General features: G+C 34.9%; 1 protein-coding gene across 2 annotated transcripts; it reads right to left on the reverse strand.

The window, feature by feature from the left end:
- Positions 1-428: 428 nt before the first annotated feature.
- LOC131073999 (coniferin beta-glucosidase) lies at positions 429-17,296 on the reverse strand. 2 transcript variants are annotated; one of them, XM_058010554.2, is made up of 13 exons: positions 17,061-17,296; positions 16,904-16,970; positions 11,287-11,345; positions 10,426-10,501; positions 5,088-5,159; positions 4,887-4,974; positions 4,294-4,546; positions 3,903-4,018; positions 1,642-1,862; positions 1,437-1,468; positions 1,231-1,333; positions 1,032-1,140; positions 429-859 (listed from the first exon to the last, which is right to left on the reverse strand). In XM_058010554.2, the coding sequence occupies exons 1-13, from the start codon at positions 17,196-17,198 to the stop codon at positions 607-609; spliced, it is 1,587 nt and encodes a 528-aa protein (XP_057866537.2). In that variant the 5' UTR covers positions 17,199-17,296; the 3' UTR covers positions 429-606. The 2 variants fall into 2 exon arrangements, with proteins under 2 accessions (XP_057866537.2, XP_057866538.2); XM_058010555.2 differs by lacking the exons at positions 10,426-10,501; positions 11,287-11,345 and having other exon boundaries at positions 17,061-17,294.
- Positions 17,297-19,161: the final 1,865 nt, after the last annotated feature.

The following is a 19,161-nucleotide window of genomic DNA, read 5'->3' on the forward strand; positions in this document are numbered from 1 at the left end:
CTTTATACTTACAACCCAATAGATAAAAAAACTTCTATTATATTTCACTATAGGTAACTATGTAAATTAAATCTAATTACTTTAATTTTTTAAAACTTAAAACCTAAGATTTAACAAAATAAACATTATAAATATCCGAGAACATTAAACACCCATAAATAGTTTTTACTTATATCTTTTTTAATGAAAATGAAATTACAATTATTCATTAATTTTCTATTAAAAAAATTGAGGATGCGCTGCTTCAAAGACACGGAGGTTACCACATACAATATTTATAGGCAATGGCTATTCTCCATACAAAACAACACTCTATCAAAAACACAAATTCACTTAATACAATAGACAGTTCCATTGTAATTTGTAGATTTTGTATCTTTTTATCAAGTGCTGTATTATATGAAGAATAGAAGCCTCCACTATAAATGTACATATAACTATTAATTTTATTCATTTAAAACACTTAATATACATTTATAAATATCAGACTTTCCTTTGTAAAGGATATTAGCTATATACAAAAAAGTACTGTCAAATCAAGATTATAACCTGACATAAATAAAAGCATACAGATTAAGTATAAAAGTCAGAACTTCAGCAGCATTCTTAGGCTTCTGCTGTGATGGGGTTGAGATTTCCTGCATGTTTCTTTGTAAAATCTGTCAAGAATTCCTCTGTATGGCTTTCACTCTTTCCTTGCAAGAAATTACGATACCAGTAGGCTGATAACTTGGGATAGCGTTGTAGTCCATCAGTAAAATCAATATGGTACATACCAAATTTGGAGGTGTATCCAAACACCCATTCGAAGTTATCTAGCAAAGACCAAACAAAGTATCCTCTCACATCTGCTCCCTGCCTGTTGCCATTTCATTTCCATACAAGTTTACTGTTATCTTTCATGGCAAAAATCTTGAAAACAAAGAAATGATGGCAAATCAGTTGAACAGTAAGTAGAAAATCTTTGGGAGAAAATTGCTTAGAATATTTTTTATTTTAGCATTTTAATTTCAATCTGTAAGATTTTAAACCTGATTGATTTTTCCAAATATTTGAGAGCATTTTGGATGCATTCCACTCTAAATGTATCGTTCAATTTCTGCAAGAGAGGAAGGTTGTCATTCCCCTTGTTGCCGAAACCTGCCATGGATACAATCAAGGTAAGGGTTAAGGCTTGTATCTCACTCTGAATTATTTTAGAAAATAAACAAACTAAAGATTTCGATTTACCATTTTCTGATAGAAATAGAAGTGGATTGGAATATCTAGTCTTCACATAATTTACCATCTTTTCAATTCCGTAAGGTACGCAAATCATACTTGGTGGGTACATCTGTCACACGATAGTTCAAAATATGAATTTATTGATGTTAAATGATAGATATACCAATCTTGCCCACATTAATTCAAAGGCCATTTAAGATGGGTAAACTAACCTGGTTTCCAATGGGAATGCCATCTCTTTCTTCTGCATATAGAATTAAAAAGAAAATCAAGTATCTCATATTTACCAGCACATTTACTTCAATTTTTTAGATGTTCTTATCTAAAAATTCTAGTATGCATATGTAATAGGATTCATAAAGATAGTAAATAAGATTTGGTAAACAAGAAGAAAACTTTATGAAATTTTGCTTTGACCTGTAAGGGTGGTTAAGGAATCTCTGTAAATATTGCGTGGGGGAGAATTCTCTAGATATGAAGCACTTGTTGCATACAATGCACTGTAGTAATTTAAACCAATGAAATCGAATGAGCCTCGAAGTTTATGGCGCAGATCCTCTGTGATAGTGGGCAGCCGTGTGCCCAAAAATTTGTGCATAATTGTTGGGTATTCTCCCAACACTATGGGATCCAAATACCTGCAAAAAAACTTCACATTCTCAGTTTTCAGAGACAAATTATCATACCCAATCAAAAGAGGAATGTAACTTGGTAGGATTATGTGATGAAATATATTGAACAAAGCTGAGAATAAAGAAAGAAATAGAAGAGAATCACAGCCATAAATGCCTAAAACAAAGCCGAAGAGTTTAGTTACATAGCAAATCGCTGTAACAACATAGCCAACAAGACAGAACAATAGAGCTGTAGCTAGCATAGCCCAGAAAAGGCTAAGAGTTCAGACTGCATAGCATGTCCACTGTATCAAAAAAGTCATGACAAAACTTCTGTAACAAGCACAGCCCTTAGAGAAGTTCTTAAAAGATATTCTAAAACAATTGGAATAGGACATTCAACCCCTGATTAACTTCCAGCTATGTCTGCTCTTGGATTTGCTCCAATTGTTTAGCCAGCTATTTATTAGCCTTCAGCATTTACTGAATGTGAGATCTATAAAGAGGCAAACCTTAAAAAAAAAGGTTAAGTAAAGCACTAAAATTGCAATTTCCTGATGAGATAATGATATGTTTAAAACTGCAGCACAGTGTCATTTTCCACAAATGATTGAGAACAGTTTGCCATATAGACTCCGAAATAACATTCTCCTGATTTCCTGAATTCTTATTCCCCAAAAAGCTTCTTCCCGTCTAAGTGGGCGACCAAACACAGCAGGCATTCCTTTAAATATAGCTAACCAGTGATTTTGAGCAAACTTACATTCCCAGAATATGTGCTTTACTTGATTTGCAGAAATCTTAATCTCTTTCCAATAGGAAGTTTATATTTTAAAAGTTTCCAAGTAAGCAACCGAGAAGTAGCATGTGCTTTGGATTTCCACATGCAGGAATTAAGGGTGGCCCACAAGTTATGACCATATCTGCATTGCCATTTGATATTCAGCAGAGAGCGAGTGGATAATCAGGAAGGAGTTGGAGATTAAAAAATTAGAGGAAACGGAGAAATTGCAGAAAGACAGACAGTACCCATCCTTGAGAAAATTGCATTGGATAAGCAGACAGAGCTCAATAGTCAACTGAGGGACTAAGAAGATTGCCTACTCAACCAAATGTTTGTCCTTAAGGGAAGATTACAACAGTTTTTAGCATGTTCCCAGGAGTTCCACTGTAGAGCAGAATAGTCCCATTATCCTTATATCATTAAAGTCAAAGACGCCTTAAGTGGTGGGCTGAAATAGGAAAGCTAAGAACACTGGTTTATTATTAACTTGAATGAACCTGTTACACCTTATGGAAGAGGAGGAAAGCTTAAACTGTGCAAAGAGATGAGGCTTTCCAGTTAAGAAACTGAGTTGCATGTTGCCAAGCCATCCACATGCATTTCATTGGAGCAGCAGCTCTTATTTGGAAGAAAGGAGTAAGAAGGATCTTATCCTGCCAGTTGACATTATACTATTTTCCTTTCACAGAAGCTGTGGAAAGCCTCTGATCGGTGATAAGCTTCCATGATCCATCTCCTTGGATAGTTCAGGACCTCAAGTGATCTATTTAGCTACGAACAAATGCCCTGCATTTTATGGTCGATAAAACTCAGACCTCCTCTAGTTTTAGGCTTAACACAGCGTGACCAAGAAGGAATATTTGCCTTTCAGGCCTTCAGTTCTCTTAAAAGTTAAAAAGTAGGTAAGCATTGGCTCGTCTCATTTTTATCTTCACAGCATGAACTCGATTTTGGCTTTACCAAAATACCCTTTGCCATCACTCAGACCTCAATTTTACTATCTGCCACTTGAAAAAAATGAGTGGTTCACGATGATAGGCTTAAGCTTTAGCAGAGAAGCCCACAAAAGCCCACATTACATATGAGACTCAGTTAGATCCAGGAGCATTTAGCAAAGTAATACTTGCAATTGACCACTCTCAGAGAAAAATAAAGAATGTTTACCAAGTTCTGGTTGAGATGATAAAATGCTATCAATGCTTAAATTAAATCAAATATATTATAACATAATATTTTTTTTTTTAAAATATGAAAAATTGAGTAGGATTAGTACCAACTACCAAGCATTATGGAAAGCATGAATTCTGTCCTTGGCTTCAAGGTCTTCTGAGGAATTTGTGAGTGGTTCGAACCATAAGGTTGAGATGACTATTCCAATGAAACCTCCTTGATCAGCCTGCCTTTTTAATTTCAGATGTCAGCTGTTGCTTGTTAAACATTGCAGTGTGAAATTACAGTTTTGATAAAGCTTTTCTGAATAGCTTCTATAAAAAAAAAAAGTTCATATTAAGAGTCTTTTGTGCTAATTGTATCACTATCAAATTCCAACCTTCTTTTGGAATCAATTGTGTAGTTTAATTGGGTTCCATCGTTTCAGGCTTCATTACTGAATACAAGGTAATGGATTAAAGCGAATACTGCTAAAATTCTGATTCTAAAATTACACATTACCTGGAATTTTCTTCTGTAGACATCCACAGCATAAGCATGAGCACGCAACAGGTTATGGCCAGCAATGTAAGGCTCTGTTGAAGAGTTGCCAGCACTGCAATTCCACAAGGAAGCAGAGCATCTTTGTGGAGGATAGCTCCCTGTTTCATATCCCACAGGTATGAAGACATTGGGCTCATTGAAAGTAGTCCAGTATTTCACTCTGTCTCCAAACATTTCAAAACATGCTTCTGCATACCGAGCAAAATCATCTCTGATAAACAAAAAAAAATACACATCCCTTTCAGTTTGAGTTTGTTCAATCATTGCCAAGAGTTTCTAGATTTAAATGTGATAACATTTGACTTCCATCTTTTCAAGCCTCTTTGCTGAAGTTTGAACCCATAATCAGGGCAATGTTCAGCATTAGCTTGTAACCATTTAATCCTGATAATGGCTCCAGCAGAGAAGCCAAACAGCAGATTTCAAATGGTTAAGCAGGCAGATTGAGAATATCCTAGAATAAAATTCCCTGCAAACAAAGCACCCTCAAAGCAGGAGCTAAATCATTGTTATTTCTATCAAACAGAAGAGTAGAGAAAATAGTGTTTTACGCAATGCGTTGATTTAGCCAACTGCCGTATTGGTCTTCCAAGGCCTGAGGAATGTCATAGTGACACAGTGTGACGAATGGCTGCATTCCTGTCACATAAAATGTCCTAAGCCTTTAGAATGTCTTGTTTTACACCTTAATATGATGCAAAACAATTCAAAACAGGAGTTTTGTATAAAGAGAAGAATGTAAAGAGGATTGCCTTTATTGAGAAGCTCATTTATGAGATCATTATAATATCTAACTCCCTTTTCATTGATTTCTCCAGTACCCTCTGTAGACAAAAAAAAAGTTATCATAGTGTTAAATCAACTAGACATTTGTATTAGATTCAATCTCCTTTCGTTTCTGCAATTACTGCAGTTAAATGCTCAAAATTTATTGTGGTATTGCAAAGTTAGTTAATGGAATACAAATTATTCATAATATATAGAATGGAAGGTGAACTTTTGCAGCACAAAAATTACAAACAAGATTTAGGGAAAATCATAGTATGCTCCATAAATTTCAGACTTAAGGAGCATTTTGCATTCAAAATATCTTCCTATTACGAGATCAAACGACATTTTGTTGTCTCTTCATAGATTTGCATGGTTCTTTCCCAGCTCTCAAATGGCTTATGAGAACTAGAGATGTCTTGTGTTCTTTGTGTAGGAGATGTTTGACCTTTGTCAATGATTTTCTAGAGGAATGTCTACCAAAGGGGCTTGTACTAGATTGATATTTCCTGCTTCTAGCCCTCTTACTTCAATAGGAAGAGTCCCCCTATCAACTTCCAAGTTCATATTGTAGATCCACAAGACATCATGAACCTAGTGACCCACATGGCCTCATGCCAATAACAGAATTTTTATTGGCCTTTAATGTGAGAATCAGTATCTAAGGCCTTCAAGGATTGTCATTGGAGAATGCTTTCCTTTGTTGCATTGTTCACTTTTTATTTTGTATTTTTCATAGGATGTGCCCCTACACTCCGTTTGTTCTCTATACTTTGTATCTCTTTTAGTTCCATGGACCAGTCTTGATATTTCATAGACACTAACATATAAATCAAATTTCCCCTATTAATGGAGTAAGGGAATGTGTTTTTGTTAGAAATAATATTGTTTAGCAACCACCCCCTTTGTGGAAGCTTAAACTCAACTTTGATGGTGCATCTAAAGGGAATCTAGGTTTAGATGGAGGAGAAATAATTATTAGAGATTCCAAAGGTGGCTTGATTCTTGTGGGTTCTCTTCAGTTTGACCATAAAACAAATAATGAAATGAAATGGCTGGCTTTAGTGGCAAGTTTAAAATTGGACTTCTTAAAAGGAAGTAAGTAATTACTAGTCAAAAAGGACTTGCAAAATGTTGTTGCAGGGATTAAGAATCAAAACTGTCCAAACTTGAAGCTCTCTAGGTTGCTTGACGATGCCTTATTGTTTGCAAGAACTTTTCTAGTGTCTCCTTAGTCATCATATTGTGAGTATCTCTTTAAATCCCTTCTCTACCCTTTTAGTGATTCAATGATTCATGGCCTTCAGTGGGAATGCTTTTATTGGATTATAGGATGACTTGATTTCATTGGTGGGATGTTTCCTTTCCAACTCCTTGTTGGATTGCATTTTTACCGCATCAGATTCTTGTTCTAATGTGACACAATGGCCATTCCTCAAAGTGTTGTAGTACTCAATATGTTTTCATTTATGATGATTAATTACTCCTTACCCTATTGTGTGTGCTCAAACATTTCATTCTCCCTTTTTGTGATGATGAGCTATGGATTTGGTGCCTTGTGTTCAAGCTATGTGGCTGCTTCCGAATTGGTGTTTTCTTTCTAGTTAAGGTTAGGTGGCATTTGTTTGTGCCCAATTGCATATTTTATGGATCCTAATAATTTCTCCTTTGTTGAGAGGGACCCTTGTTTGTGGAGGAAGGTGTTAGATCACAACCTATATTAAGTTTTTAGGAGCCTCTGCCAATCTCTATTCAATATGGAAAAGAAGGTTTTGAGTTAGGAGGGTCTTGAGGACAATAGAAAGCTTCAGTCGAGGGCTTCAATTGTAACTAACTTCAAAGCTAGTTTAAACACAGTGGTGATCTCTAAGGACATACAATGATGGATTGCTAGTTTGATTATTCACTGTGACGAAATGAATTTCCTAGTGTTGGCAGGAATTGATTTTATCAAAGTTGAACCTTTTTTACGAGAGGCTAAAGAGCAAGAGGAGTTCGAAGCAGCTATTGATTTTGATTCTTACATAAAGCATGTGGTCTCATTGTTAGAAACTTATTTGAGGTCTCTAAAGGTACAAGTTAAGGCGATGAAGGATGATTTCCAAGACTTGTGTTTTCATTCTACAATGATTTCTACATGGAGATTAAAACTCTACTTGTTTCTCATAAAAGCTTACTTTGGGGGTGGCAAGTGAGTTTACACTCCCTACTTTGGTGGAAGATAGTCTAATACAAAGTAGGAAGGTCTAGGAAGTTATTCACGGGGTATGTTTTGACTCCCTAACTAACTTTGGTGGTGTAAGGCAGACTAGCTCTCATGCTTGTGGTAATTGTGGTTTAGGGATGGTTTGTGACATTTGGAGTGTTGGAAGCGTCTCCAAATGGTTTTGAAGGGGTTGATAACTAGGGAGTGTACTATCTCTAAATCCTTGCTCTGTTTCTTATTAGCTTTTGTTTGTGGGAGTTTTGGGTTCAACTTCTTTGCTCTTTGGTTTCTAGGCCTTTGTTCTTTATGACAATTTTGTATCTTTTTTCTCAAGATTATAGGTGGTTCTTCCTTCATGCCATTGCACTAATTTGTGTAATGTGTATGGTTGTGGAAGACACCACATCCCTATAAGACATTCTATCTCCTAGCAAATCACTCAAGATGTCTATGGGATTGAGATTAGAGAAAGCACACCGAGTAAGGTTAACCTTTGACTCCTAGATGAGGTAAGGGGTGACCAACTGATCTAAGAAATTCTGAGGGAGGTAAGGTTTTCAAATCACAGCTCCATAAGAGTACCAGACATGATGGCTGATTGCAGGTAGAGAACAATATTTTTAATCCCTCAAAGGTGTCCCTACCAAACACGTATTTTACAAATCGGTAAAATTCAATTGTGAAAACAAGGGTTGAACAATAAAGTCCACCAAAGGAATAGATAAAGTATACATCTCTTACATGTCCATCACCCTTGAGCTATTTTACAACATGAAACATGGGTTATATATTGTAAAAATTACTACCTCTGAAATTGAACTTTGACTTTTTCCTTGAGGACTCATCCCAGTCTTGCTATCCCAAGTGGGTGGAGTTCTTGTTCCTTAATTTTTCTTTCAGGCGATTTCTTAAATAGATTGCCAGCCAACTAGTTTGTGTCACTTGAGGTAAAAACAATGTTGATAAGTTCATCACTATACATGTTCATCTTTGAGCATACATCAATGACAACCTCACCCCACTTCTACCTAAATCCATGAGCATACAAATGAGTAAACTCCAACAGCAAATGAGTAAGCTGGAGAATGATTTTTTAAAAATTCTTTTAGTAGGAGTCAATAACAATAAGTTCAATAATGTAAAAATTTAATAGTACATTTAGCTGTACTCCTTAATAGTACATTAAGTGTCTAGGGCATAAGAACCTTACATCTATTAGTTTTCTGAAATGTCATAAGTAATGAGCTGAACTGATCTTAGTTTAGATAGCTTGGTCCTAGAAGAATGATAATCCTAGTGATAGGTGTAAAGTTGTTACCTTCCTTTGGTCAAATTGGTATTACATAAAATTGTACTCGAGGTAATTATATGGATCAGGATTAGTGATAACTAATACGATAAGTCTTGTGGGTGTGTTAATGCCAGAGGTGTGTAGCACTTGAATTCTCTGTCAATGTGGAGCATTGTCAAGTGATAATTGTAAAAAGGCAAAAAAATTGTCACATTGTATTTGATGGATTTTGTCTTCAAAATTTTTGGGCATGTCAAATAACCGAGAAATTAGAACAGTTCAATGATTATGTGAACTATCTTACAAATATGGGTTCAATGCTCAAAGAATAAGGGCAACTTAATCGAAATAATCTCCTATTTATTAAGAGCATCCATGGTGTGATTCAGATGGTGTCCATCAAAATGGGGTCAACTATGTTACTCCTAAAGTCGAGGAGCAATCTTCATGTTTGCTGTTGTGTGTTTGCTACTTAACTAGTCACTATTTGTGGCTGTTTCAGTGAGACAGGACCCTTGCTGTTTTATATCGGCTAAGTAAACTCATGCCCAGTTATGAAGTTGTTTTTTCTTCTGGAGTATATCACTGAGTGCTGGAAATCTTTTTGTTGTATATAGGTTTCTTTTCTACCTTGAACAACATAAAAATATATAAATCGAAGCACCCATGTTCTTTATAAGCTCTCCTCCAATGTTTAATCTAAAGTTTGGCCAAACAAGTTAAGAGCAAATAATGAGAAATGATGAGTTTTACCTAAACATTTCACCTAGAAGTGCAGTCAAGTGTAACCATCAAAGATCCAAGACCACCCCATGGAAAGTAACTCCTCGATAGGCCCCACATCACCTGGGTTTCTTAACTTCCACACCCAAAAAACTGCCTTGATCAAACAAAATAAAAAATCTTAATTGTATTTTAAAAATTAATAGTGGCAATTCTTCAATGTAAGCTCCTAAACTATTGTAGTGGAAAACAAGAGATAGTGATGCACCATTACATAGGACCATTTTCTCTGCAAAATTTCCTTGTTTTTTACCGATTCTTGAATGCTTCCCTCCTATAAAACCACTAGGCTTCTTGTTCTTTTAGGGCAAATTCTCACACAGATCTGAGATTGCTCATATTCTTTTGGCTGAGGGGGTTCCTATCGTTCCAAATAAAAATGATAGCATCTTCCCATTAAAATCAAACGACTCTTGCTTCAACTGAGAGCCTGCCCTAATTTTGGTATAATTAAATTTCTCACCTTTGTTGGACAGAATAATTTCACTTTCAGGCTGCCAAATCTTGTCAGCAGTTAAAGATTCCAAATTTTTTTCAGCAGACATTAATGCCCCCTCCATAGAACTTCTGTATTAAAGTTTTGTAGCTTTTGTGAACAGGGATTAAACTGCTCAATTGATTTTAATCTTCACTTGGTCTAATACCATTGACTTCCTTAAGAAAACGATCCACTGCAAAAGCATAGAATCTGATCTTGTAGTTTCATAAAATTAGGAAGATTCTTTGAATTGCGTAATAAGCTCTATATTTCTATAATTCTCAGCACTGCCTATTGCACAGCTGGAGCTATCAAGCATTATCACAAGCAAAACTGCAGAAAAGCAAAAGAAAACGGAATCTAACTGCGTGTCTACGTTACAAGACAATTTGCAGAGGGGCTAAGAGATTCAGTGCCACCTTAAGATGTTTTAGAACAATTTATTTACAAATATCTAATATTTGTAAATTCTACTCAAATAAATATAGTTTCAATTTTAATTACAGATCCTACAGAATTTACATAGCAAAATGTTCGGAAAATAATGTGAAATAGATTACTTACCAGGAAAAATACGTGACCAAGCAATGGAGAACCTGTATACGTCTACTCCCATCTCGGACATTAGTTCCACATGTTCCTGCAAATTAGTTAACCGTATAGTTAACATTATGTAGAGTTGGTCCTTCTGTGGAATCATTTTGTTCTGCGGGTACCCTGCTGGTTAGGCAGTTGCTTTAATGATTGGGTCTGTTGTAAAGATATGAGGGAATTATTTTCATCTTTTCGTATGAGTTCTCTTGCTTGGCAGTTTCTCTCATGACGTTGAGATAATCATACATCGGTTATCCTTTTCTTTGTTATATTCCGGATGAGGGACAAGTTATTTGGTGGTGCAGATGGCTCCTTATCTTGTTGTTGTTGTTATGGCTTTTGCTTTGGATTTTTTTATGGATAGGCCTCTCCCTGATTCCTGAGGGTTTTTTCCATCCTTCTCTGCTTATTATATGGATGGGCATATGTTTGCTAACTATTCTTGTGTTGTCAGGACTGTAGGGCCTTGGAGTCATGCGGTGCATAGACAGTTTGGTCCCTTTGGGGTGATGACACGGTTTTTGTGGACATGGTGGTCTCATTTTGGGGTGCCATCTTCTTCACTGATTCCTATAAGCTTTTTCCAAGCTTCCTTTATATCTAATGCGGTTGATATTGTAATCAGGGGTTGTATCTGGGTTGCCTATGGGCTTTTGTAATGGGTAAATAGGCTTTTGTTTTTTGAGCAATACTGAAGGGTTTTCTTATTGGTTCTTTCCCTTCAGTGCTCGTTGAACCAGACACCATGTAAAAAATATAAAGATTTAATATAATTTCAGTGGTTCATCCACTTTTATCAAAAAATAAAATAAAAAAAATAAAAATTCATACTTTATAGCGATGATATTCATCGATTGCAACATCCCCGTTTTTTCCATCCGCAATATTTCCTGCAATTGCAACTCTCAATGATAAAAAATAAGTAATATAGTGTAGAAACTCTACAAATACTGATGAGTACTTTCTCAGTCACTACCCCAGTTAGCCTCAGCAAGTATTCGGCTATTTGATGAAGCTGCTAAAATAAATTAAAAATGGAAAACAAACTAAAAGATTGAAAAATGCCATTCAAAATAATTCTTATATATTTTTTGAATCTTGTAGTGGATTTTTTGGCTTAAGACATCAAACATTCCGTGAGAATATCAATTTCAGCCAATACTCGGACATTTAGTCTATCAATAATCGTTTTGCTTTGGCTAGGAGTTAAAAGCTAAAGCGTGGGGTATCCATTTTGATGCAGACACTCCTTTATCTGTAATCTGCAACCTATTAACTCATTACAGATTAAAAAAAACGCAGCATGGTGGAAGGAATAAAGCAGAAAGAACATAAGGCACAGAATAAATATCCTTCAAAATAATGGAAAAACACAGAAGATCTAATTTATATTATAACGATAACTTTTCATATATTCTAACTCTCCCTTCAATCTGACCAAATGCGTTACTATATACAGCCAAAAAGCACATGCAAGTGAAGATTCATAATTTAACTCTCTAAGATCTAAAAATAGCTAGTAGATTACCCCTCTTTTCTTTATCCCACAAAAACAGAGCAGTTACAGACAACTGCTTCAGGAAGAAATTTTCGGTCAATACCTGATACTGTGGTATATAATCCACCCCTCCTTTTTAAAAATTCTGAACTTTAAGGTTGAGAGCTAGTTTCACCCAAAATCTGAAAGCCAAAATACCAATAAAGCTCAAGTCCTCAACTGCTATTATTATTATTTTTTAAAGATAATGATTTTATAATAAGACGCTACTCCATCAACATCTAGGCAAAAGTTTGCGAACATAGTGCTCACGAATTTGGGCTAGATGGTAGAACCATCCTTTTAATCTAGAGATTCAAAGTATAACATTCCCTTCCATCATGTTAAGTAGTGTATTGTTTCACACAATTTCTTTCTCCACCTATCTCATTACCTATCTTTTTCCCTTGCCCATTGCCTAGGCATGGCCTGCCTACCTCTTTCAAATTGTTTTCTCTATATTTTTTCCATGCTTCTTGCAGACTTAGACTCACCTTTACTTGTCATACTAATGTAGACCCTTTATCTTGATTTACAACCAATCAACTCACTAAATATTAAAAAATAAATGCAATAGACTAGAAAGAAAAAGGCAGAAAGAACATTGAGCACAGAATAAATATCCTTAAAAACAATGGAAAAATATAGAAGATCTGATTTATATTATTACAATACCTTTTCATATATTCTAATTCTTTCTTCAATCTAACCAAGTGTGCATCTATATACAGTCAAAAGGCATATGGAAGGTAAGACTCTTAATTTAACTCTCTAAGATCTAAATAAGCTGTAGATGGCACCTAGCTCCCTTATCCCACAAAAACAAATCAATCGCAAACACTTGTTATTATTATTAAAGACAATTTCTAACACTAGACAAACACCATTTGAAGAAATCTTCAGTTGATCTTGACTTAGTGGTGCATCATCGATCCCTCATTTTTAAAATTCTAAATTTCCATTTTTTTTCCTGGTTATACCCAAAATCCGTCTATATGAAAGCCAAAATGCTAATAAAGCTCAAGGACCTAACTGTTAATTTATTTTTCTTGGCGATGCAGGATTGTTATTACACAAGATGCTATTGCATCAAATATCCAAATACAAATTTGTGAGCGATGGTAGGACCATCCCTTTGACCTAAAGAATTGGGCCATGGTGTTCCCTTCTACTATGTTGGTGATGTAAAGGGAAAGTGTCCCTACAAAATCAACCTGATTACACACTTCAAAACACTTAAAGAAATCCGATTTATAACAGCAAAAATAAGATGATTTGAACATCAATTTTGTGCACACAAACTAGTGAAATTCATATTGAAATGTGAAACAACTTTACATAACACAATACCAAGCCTATTGGCTTCTCTTTACAATACTCCAATCTGATATATGGCTGATCATAGACCTGCAATACGATGCATAGCAGCAGCAATATGGCTTCCAAAACCGTTCCTTCCAAGCTCTCCCACTCTTACCTGCAAAACTGTGTTCTTAAAAATGAAACCCAACTTTATTTTCATATCACCAACCCCATTTCATTTGATAAATTTGGAATCCCAAAAAGGGTACAACCACTTTTGCTTCCCTCCAATTTGGCATTTGAATTTGAATTTGGAATCACCCATTGTGTGCTCTTACACCACTCTTACAATCTGCTAAAGATAGGTGTCCACCTCATGCCACTAAGGTTGGGGTCCCATGGAGGGGGGCTTCCTAAAAAATAGAGCTGGAGCTGCTGAGATTTTTTAGGAATTTTTAAAAGCCGGCCGTCTCATGAATTTTGTACTGCAGTTCAGCTTAAAAGTGTAAGCTTCTAAATTTAAGGATGTTGGCAGTGTCATGAATTCTGTAGTGCAGATCACCTTAAGTTTAAGCTCCAAAATTTACGCAAGATAGTCGAAAATAAATTTAATTTCCCCTCTAAAATTGAGATGTTTGACAAGTGGCATAAAATATTCCTAAGCTAGTGGGACAATTGCTAGCCCCACCCCATTTTCCCCTACTTACTAAAAAGTAGGGGCTTCTATTTTTAGGAAAAGATTCCTAATAATCTCATAGCAACAAAATAATTTCTTCAAGAGACCACCTCTTCCTTAAAAATAGAAGCTTAAGCACCCCCATGGGACCCCTACCTAACATGCCCAATTGACTCTAAACTCGGCAAAACCAGAATCCTTCTTGTGGTATGCCCAATATGGGAGAATATGCTTTGTCATAGCATTTACTCCCTAGAAATTTGAATTTGAACCTCATTTGGCTCCCATTTGGGTGTATGTGGGGTCCACCAATTCCCAATGCTTACATTGGCAATTTTTGAATTTTTACAATTTAATTTGCTACCAAATTACATAAAAATAAATGCTAAGGTCTATCACAAGCCATATTTGGCCTTATTAAACAACAAAATTCCAACTATGCAAGAAAATGAAATATTTAGGAGGCACGATTGCCCAACCCCTAGACACTCCTGCATCACCTCCAAATTGTTCTCTTTCTTCTTTTTAAGCTTCTTGTGGGCTGAGACCCACATCTACTTGCCCTCCACCACCAAAAGCCATTTTGGCTTTTCACATTACTTGTTTTCTCATTTAGAAGGAAAAATTCTGCTGCTCCACTGTTGTTGCTGTCATTTTCTTCAAGATTTATCCTTTTTTATGAGGATGTTTTCCTTTCTTAGCTCGGCCTGATATCTATAAAACTTCAGTTTTTCACAAGGCAATTCTTCCTTTGTACCATCCTCCTTTGATGCACAATCCTTTACACTTGCAACAAACTGGAAAATAAGCTATGGTAAACAAACCTTCTCATAATCATTCTAATTTCTTTTCCAAGTAAGAGATTTTCTTCTCTCTTTTCACCAGTATTGGGATTTTCAAAGCACCTCTCTAACTGCTCCTTTTTGTTGTGCTCTCTACAGTCATTATGACTTCATCAATATGGGGCCCCTAAAGATCTCCATCTTTATTGTTGCTTCATCTTTATGTGGATTGCTTCAATCTGCAACATATTGGACAGTGATATTCTACATTCTTCTTCATTTCAGTCTTCTAAATCTTCTCATTCTCCATGGTAATCATCAATACATTCCTCTTCTTCAAGGTAACATAGCTCAACATTTTCATCTCATTCATCTATCTCCTCTCTAAAACTCTTTGCAAAGTACCTTTAAGGGTCTTCCATCCCCTAGTAATTCTGCCAGCTCAAAAGATTTAATATTTCCATCTTCTAGCAGTTTTGTCTCTTGGCCAATCCTAAACTCCTTGTCTTTCTTTTTCTTTGATTTTCCATTATTGTCTGTCTCATACTGCTTCAATATCTACCATAATTCCTCCAACTGAAACTCCAATTTTCACAACCACCTTTGATTGCTTGTGTCTCTTCCTTTGTCTTCGTTCTTCCAACCAGATTATCCTTTGGCACATCATGTAAAAACCCTACCTTTGTATCCATAGCCATAGCCACATCACTTCTCTACGCTATCAGTGGCTCTTTTTACTAACAACTTAAACTGCCCCACAAATTGTCTACTCCCAATATCTTTGGATGCTTTGATAACAAATGATGCAGACACTTCTTTATTTCTAATCAACAACCTGTTAACTCATTAAAATAAAAAATTAAAAACTCTTTTAAACAACTACTAAGGCTGTCCCGGAAATTCTCTTCTTCTAGAATCCATACCAACTGATACAAACTCATTTATCTCTGATTTACAACCTGTTAACCCACTATAAATTAAAAAAACACTCTTTTTATAAACAATTAAGGCTGTCCCACAAATTCTCTATTTCCAACATCTTTGGATGTTCTAATATGAACTGGTGCAGACACTCCTTTATGTCTATCTACAACCTGTTATCTCACTCTAAACAAAAAACAAACACAGTAGACTGAAAAGAAAAGGACAGAAAGAACAACATAGTATAAATATTTAAAAGCAATGGAAAAATATACAAAATCTGATATGTATTACAATAGCATCTTTTCATATTCTCTGACGTTCCCTTCAATCTAACCAAATGCATGCCTATATACAGCTAAAAAACACATGCAAGGAAAGACTCCTAATAGAACTTTCTAGGATCTAATAATCGCTAGTAGATGATACTTGTTTCTATTTACCCACAAAAACAGAGCAGTTACAAACAACTTTCATTATATGTAAAGATAATGCTATCCAATTTCCAATTCTATACAAACACAATAAGAAGAAATCTTTAGTCGGCCTCTTAGCCCATGGTGAATCATACTTTGACAATAATTGATCTTCTTAAGTTAAGAGAAATCTGAGGTGTGGCTATTGGCACTGCAGGTCTTCACTCTTTTCATAAAGCCAAACATTCAGAAGTATGTAACCAATCAAAGTAAGCCAGCTACTGCAGGTCTTCATTCTTTTCATAAAAGAAAACATTCAGAAGTATGCAAGCTACCAACAATGAATCTTCTTTAGTTAAAAACCAGGAGCTAAAAACCAAGTATCTTAGCCAAGTAGTCTTAGATTTTAGCCAATATTCCATCTTCTTTAAACAAGAGCCAAGAGCCAAAGTCTCTGGAACTTTGAATGGAGCCAAACATTGAGGAATATCTATCCAAATCATCTTTGATTAAGAGACTAAGCTAAAAACTGTGACTATAAACTACATGGATATCTACTATTTATTCTACCAATAATCCATCTCATTTGAATGGTTATCCTCTTTATAATATGAGATCACTGCAATCAACAAAATTAATGACAAATAAAGTTGAATAACCTCACTAGAAAACTAATAGCTACTTTTAACTTGATAAAATATTTGTAGAATCCAGATCTTAGTGAAAGGTCACTTGACCAGTACTCACACAATTCGAATCGGAAGACTGGTATAATGCATTGTCTATAAAGAGAACTAGAAAGCATGATTTTTACCAGAGATGTGGGAAAACCAATCCCAATTGCTGAGGCCTTTTCCATCTTCAGCATAAGCTCCCTCATACTGCAAGCAAACACCATCTTCATTCATAAGCTAAGCATTTTATATTAAATCATCATCCACAAAATCAGAGCAGTAAAAGAGATCAATAACCTGATAAGCAGAAGAGGCCACGCCAAATAAGAACTCTGATGGAAATGCTTTCCTGGTGAATTCGGCATTGTTCACTGCCACAGCGTACACAAAAGATGAAATTAAAGCTGCAACGTATATGGTTTTTCCCAAAGCCATTGTAATGGCAGTTCCTTGACATTCACCGAGTATTAGTAGAAAGAATTATATGCTTCAAATGACATGACACCATGGAACCCACTTTCTCCAAATGAAGAAGGCATCACATAGGTAAAATACCTGGAATTTACTCTACACATTGATGTTCTGTCAACGTCGATGCTAACGAAGCTTACTAATGACTTCTCGCAATTCTATTCGGTGTTTAGTAAAGACGAATTTAAATATTTTTCCAAAGTCCAAAACTCTGGAGATTAGGTGAAAATATATTTGAATAAATTATCTATTATATTTAAAGTTTTGATAGCGATCTTATTATTGTTGGTACCAAACAACTCTGTATACTTCGATTGGAAGTTGAACTATTTCAGTAATTAAATATAATCAATTGATGGGAAACGATAGGTTGAACTATTTCGACATAGTTTATTTGATTGTATACAATTCTTGACAGTGATGTTTTTTTTATTAGATGGTACAATCACAATATATTAGAAATAAGATCAGTTTTGAATATAATTGTTGATAGTGATAGTATTTGATTAGATTGTATCAAAGTTCACATTTTTTAAATCAATAAGATCAGATTGTGTCTCAAAAGATTTTAAGAAAATAAATATATCCAAAACTAAAAGTTTATTCTCCTCTATAAAATTAAAAAACGATATTATGAATAATATAAAACCCTCCAACATTTTTATTTTAAAATGTTAATTTAATATAATGGTGTAGATAGACACCTGCCTCCACTTCCTGCATTAAATAGGATTAGTTTTACTCTTTTTTTTCTCGCAAAACGAATAAAAATTTATTAAAGGCAAAAGAAAGTTACAAAGTCAAAAAGCTTAATAGACCAACAAAGAACAATCATTATGCATTTCTATCCTCACCAACTAATTACCCAAACATATGAAATAAATTCAAAGATATCCATATGTCCAATTTTATATATATTCAAATGTGCATTGAGTGGACAATCCACTACTATTATTGAATGACAGTACATGTTTTTAAATTGTTTCCTATAAGCATTATCTATTATTTGTTGGCCTTTATTTGGGAACAATATTGATTTGATCCATTTACTGGGTGAGAATATGAAAAGTATCAGATGATGAAAATGAAAGAAAATCACTGTTTTTTCTGTTCACATGTGATTGCTTGGAAGAAGAGACAAGTGCATTTGCTTTTGCAACCACAGCCTTTTGTTGTGGTACGAAATCGCTGTCTATTTTCTTTTGTGATGCAGTAATCCCTTTATAAAAGCTAGAGCACAAATCAAGTGACACATGAATACAAGCTTATACTGTCATATGCTTACTTTCCTTTCAAGCACATGGCCCCTGTGTTTTGTTTTGTTGGATCTCTATGTATAATTTCTTCATTTGTCTTTCTGCCAATTCCATGAGCATTAGATGCATAACATCACTTCAAAATGGCAGGACACCATGGAACCCACTTTCTTCAATGGTGAAGGTATCTTGTACTTTACATAAAATGAGGCTGAATTATTTTGATGTAATTTGATTGATTGGATATAATTGTTGTCAGCCATAGTATTTGAATACATGAATGTCAAATTTTTCAGAGTATGATAAATTAGATATGATATCAGATTCTATCTCAAATATTTTTTATTTTTTTTGACAAAATAGATATCTTTGAATCAAACTATTTTCCAAAAATGAAATTAAAAAAAAAAATATTATGAAAAACTCTTCAATATTTTTTGAAATATAATTTAATGGTGTAGATAGAGACAATTCCATCCCTTGGTGCATTACGAGGGTTTAGTTTGGCTTTTTCATTATTGGCACATAATACATGATTTTAAATTGTGTCTTTATATGTCCTCTTCTTTTCTTGACAATGCATTAATCCCTTCACTAAACAAAAAACAACTAACACACGAATACAAGCTTTTAGTACTGCATGTTTACTTTCCTTTCAAGGCACATGGCCC

The sequence above is a fragment of the Cryptomeria japonica genome, chromosome 9, assembly GCF_030272615.1.
Source record: "Cryptomeria japonica chromosome 9, Sugi_1.0, whole genome shotgun sequence".
NCBI classification, from domain to species: domain Eukaryota; kingdom Viridiplantae; phylum Streptophyta; class Pinopsida; order Cupressales; family Cupressaceae; genus Cryptomeria; species Cryptomeria japonica.